This window comes from Peromyscus leucopus, unplaced genomic scaffold (genome assembly GCF_004664715.2).
Source record: "Peromyscus leucopus breed LL Stock unplaced genomic scaffold, UCI_PerLeu_2.1 scaffold_935, whole genome shotgun sequence".
Lineage (NCBI taxonomy): Eukaryota > Metazoa > Chordata > Mammalia > Rodentia > Cricetidae > Peromyscus > Peromyscus leucopus.
The window spans coordinates 5349-8865 of record NW_023505877.1 but is presented as its reverse complement, the minus strand read 5'-3'; the positions used below and the strand labels follow the sequence as shown (position 1 = coordinate 8865).

The window sequence follows — 3517 nt, the reverse complement described above, 5'->3', positions numbered from 1 at the left end:
CCCTGTGCTTGTCAGCTGAGGTTCATTTTTTATCCCAGGGGACAATAGGCCATGATTGAGATATTTTTGGTGGACACAACCAGGAGCTTGGTTATGTAGACAGAGGCTACATGATGCTTCTATACTCCCTGCAGTGCTCAATTCCCATAACCTACCTAGAGGCTCACAACACCATTCTTTAACTCCAGTTCCAGAAGATCTGACACCTCTTCTGATCTCCGTGGGCATGACATGCATGTAGTGTGAACACACATGCAGGCAAACACATACCTTATGAGCAAGCCATGCAGTTCTTTGGCATGTGTCCAAAGTTCTTGACATCCTACTCCAGATACTTGTTTAGTCTTGTTCATTGCCACTCTGTTCACATAGACTAGGAAAAGGAAATAACCTAAGTAGTTTTCAACTAATGAATGGGTAATGAGAATGCAGTACATATACACTGTGGAATACTATTCATCTGTAAAGAAAATGAAATCTAGAGGCAAAGAGATAGAACTAGAAAATATTATATTAAGTGAATTAACCCAGACACAGAAAGTCAAATGGCACATTTGTTCTCATTCTTCTGTGATTCCTACCTCCAAAACTTCAGATGTGAATATGAAACCTGGTTGTGGTGGTACATTCCCATAGGATTTGCTAATGGAGGCAGAGGCAGGAGGATCTGGAGTTTGAGGCCGGCCTAGGAGGCTTGCTAAGGAGAAGCTTTGGCCGGGGCCCAGCCAAAAACGGTGGCAGTGGGACCATGGAGGCAGCATCTGCTCGGTTGGCCTTGCTGTTTTTGTCACGTTTCTTTTATTATTTAAATTTTTATTTATTTGTATTTTCATTTTACATACCAATCACTGTTCTCCCTCCCTCCCCTTCTCCTGCTTCCCCCCAAGCTCCCCTCATCCTCTCCCCTGGCAATGGGACCAGAACTTATGCCGTGTACATGAACTGGCTTTATTTTTTAATTTTTTAATTCATTTTACATACTAACCACATATCGCCCTCTCATCCCTCCTCCATCTCCCCTCTCCTTCCCCCAACCCTCCCCCATCCCCTCCTCCAAAAGGGTTAGTCTTCCATTGGGGAACAGCAAAGCCTGGTACATTCAGTTGAGGCAGGACCAAGCTTCACCCCCATGCATCAAGGCTGAGCAAACAATCCAAAGGTAAGAAATCTAGAAGCTTTTACACAATTTTTTGAACCGAGCCCTAATTCTTCTAAAAAGGGTCTCCAAAATCTGGAGTAGAATTATCATACTCCATAATGAAATGCTTGAGTTCTTCAACATGTTGCTCACCTATTTCATGCAAACTCTGCTTCATTGCAAACTGTATAGATTTTTCTAATGAACGATCCTTTTCAACCAGCCTTTCCACCACCATCCCGAAAGTTTCACAGACTTGTCGGTAAACCTTCTCAATCTCAGTGATTTTTGATGCGATCGCTTTTGAGCGAATGCTAAGCTGGCTGTCTTCACACAATTCTGGGCCAGCTGTTGTGTTTGACTCGGGTTCTTCTGTCTGGTTGATACGTAATTGTTCCTTGGATCCCATCTCAACCTCGGAAATTTCAGCCAAGTTATTTTCTTCTGACTGCTTGGGATTTTCATTAGCCCTCTTGCTTGCAGCATCAGCCTGTTCCTTCTCAGTCAGCCGGCTGGGGCTTTTTAACACCTTGGATGAAGAACTTGAGGGCACAGTATCTCTTGATGTTTTCAAAAACTGGATGGCTCTCTCTTTACATCTACGTCGAGACTGATGGAAGGAGCGCATCCTGCTTCTACTGCTGAGACCGAATCCAAATCTGCTATGTAGGGAGTCCTTCCCGCCCACAGGTGATTCTCTCAAAAAAGGAGCGCCCCGTTTATGGGGAGAGCGTTGTCTTGAATAATGGGAAGAATAGAAACGTTTTCTTCTAAAGCCGTTTCTCATGGCCCTGTATTGAGGCTGTTGGCTTGTGGAATACTCATCTCTTGACCATCGGTAGCCATAATGGCCTCTTTTGTAGGGTGGGATTCTTCTTGGATCCTGAGTAAAACAGCGGCCCTTGCCCCACTCTTGGTAATCAACATGACAGTAGTATCTACTGTAGCCTCCTTCCTTGGGTTTGGCTAGCAGAGAAGATCTCTTGTCTCCCAGAGGCGGTCTCTTTGGCACAACATTAATTAATCTATGGTTGCCATCACTGGGATGGTTCCAAGGAGGCGCTTGTTTTCCTGGAAGTCGCTTGTAGTCATACCATCCCTGTGCTTGTTTTCCTGGAAGTCGCTTGTAGTCACACCATCCCTCAGACCACATTTCATCTGTTTTGGAAGCCACCGGACTTCTGCGAACAGAAATGTCTACTTCCCTTCCTGTTCACTTTCAATTTCCAACCACACTCATGGCTCAGCTCAAGAATCTGTTATTGTCTAAAAATTCGTCATCAGAACTCTCCAATAGGTACGTTCCACCGATGCTGCTGAAACCGCACCAACAGCTCTCTAATTAGACTTAGGCCTACTCAACAGCAGGGAAATCATGCCAGGTACTGGAAAGCTAGGAAATTAGCTGGGGCTAGTGATGGCATGTGTCATACAGGAGAATGCAGTACCACCACTTGACTAAATCAGTACAATTCCTAAATGAATCGCACTTACTACAAAAAAGTGTAGCTCTCACCCCTCACCAAAAAAAGCTTCTCTTTGCAACAGAGAGAGACCATTGCAGAAAACCACAACCACTCAACTTCAGAGAACAAGTGATTGTGGGGTTTCTAGCCCCAAGATACACACACACACACACACACACACACACACACACACACACACACTCCTGTGCCTAAGGCTCCGGGAGCATCATTAAGGGAGGGGGGGGGGGGCACGCCTTAATCCAGCACTCGGGAGGCAGAGCCAGGCGGATCTCTGTGAGTTCGAGCAGCCTGGCTACAATGAGTTCCAGGAAAGGCCAAGGCTACACAGAGAAACCCTGTCTCGAAAAACCAAAAAAAAAAAAAAAAAAAAAAAGAGGAAGAGGAAAGATTGTAGGAACCAGAAATGAAACTGAAGCTTTACCCATGATATTTCAATAATATGACTGCCTAAGCAAGACCTGAATAAGGACAATACCAATCAATATGCTAACTTGAAGGGGGAAATCTCATAGGGTTCCACCTCTAAACAAAGAACTACAGACTGCTAAAGAATTAGTCTTCCCCAGGGATCACCCTTTTAACAGGTTACCAATATCAAGTGGTCAGCTCTGAAATCAAATACATATACAAGCAACACGAAATAGACTGGGAACATTGTATTTATATATTTGTGCATATGTGTGTTTGTGTGTGTGTGTGTGTGTGTGTGTGTGTGTGTGTGCATGTGATGATCAAGGAAAAGAGAACATAAATTTGAGAGGCATCCAGGAGGAGAGGATATGGAAGGGAAAGAAATAGAAAAGGAAAGGATATGATTGTATTTTCATTTCTAAAAATTTAAAAATTAAATAAAATGTAAATAAACATTTTAAACATATAAGGCAAAAAATAG

General features: G+C 43.6%; 1 protein-coding gene across 1 annotated transcript; it reads right to left on the bottom strand.

The window, feature by feature from the left end:
* Positions 1-1073: 1073 nt before the first annotated feature.
* Positions 1074-2405, bottom strand: LOC114682195 (periphilin-1-like). The gene has a single exon (XM_037202029.1). It carries the CDS (start codon positions 2289-2291, stop codon positions 1212-1214), a length of 1080 nt encoding a protein of 359 aa, XP_037057924.1. The 5' UTR covers positions 2292-2405; the 3' UTR covers positions 1074-1211.
* Positions 2406-3517: the final 1112 nt, after the last annotated feature.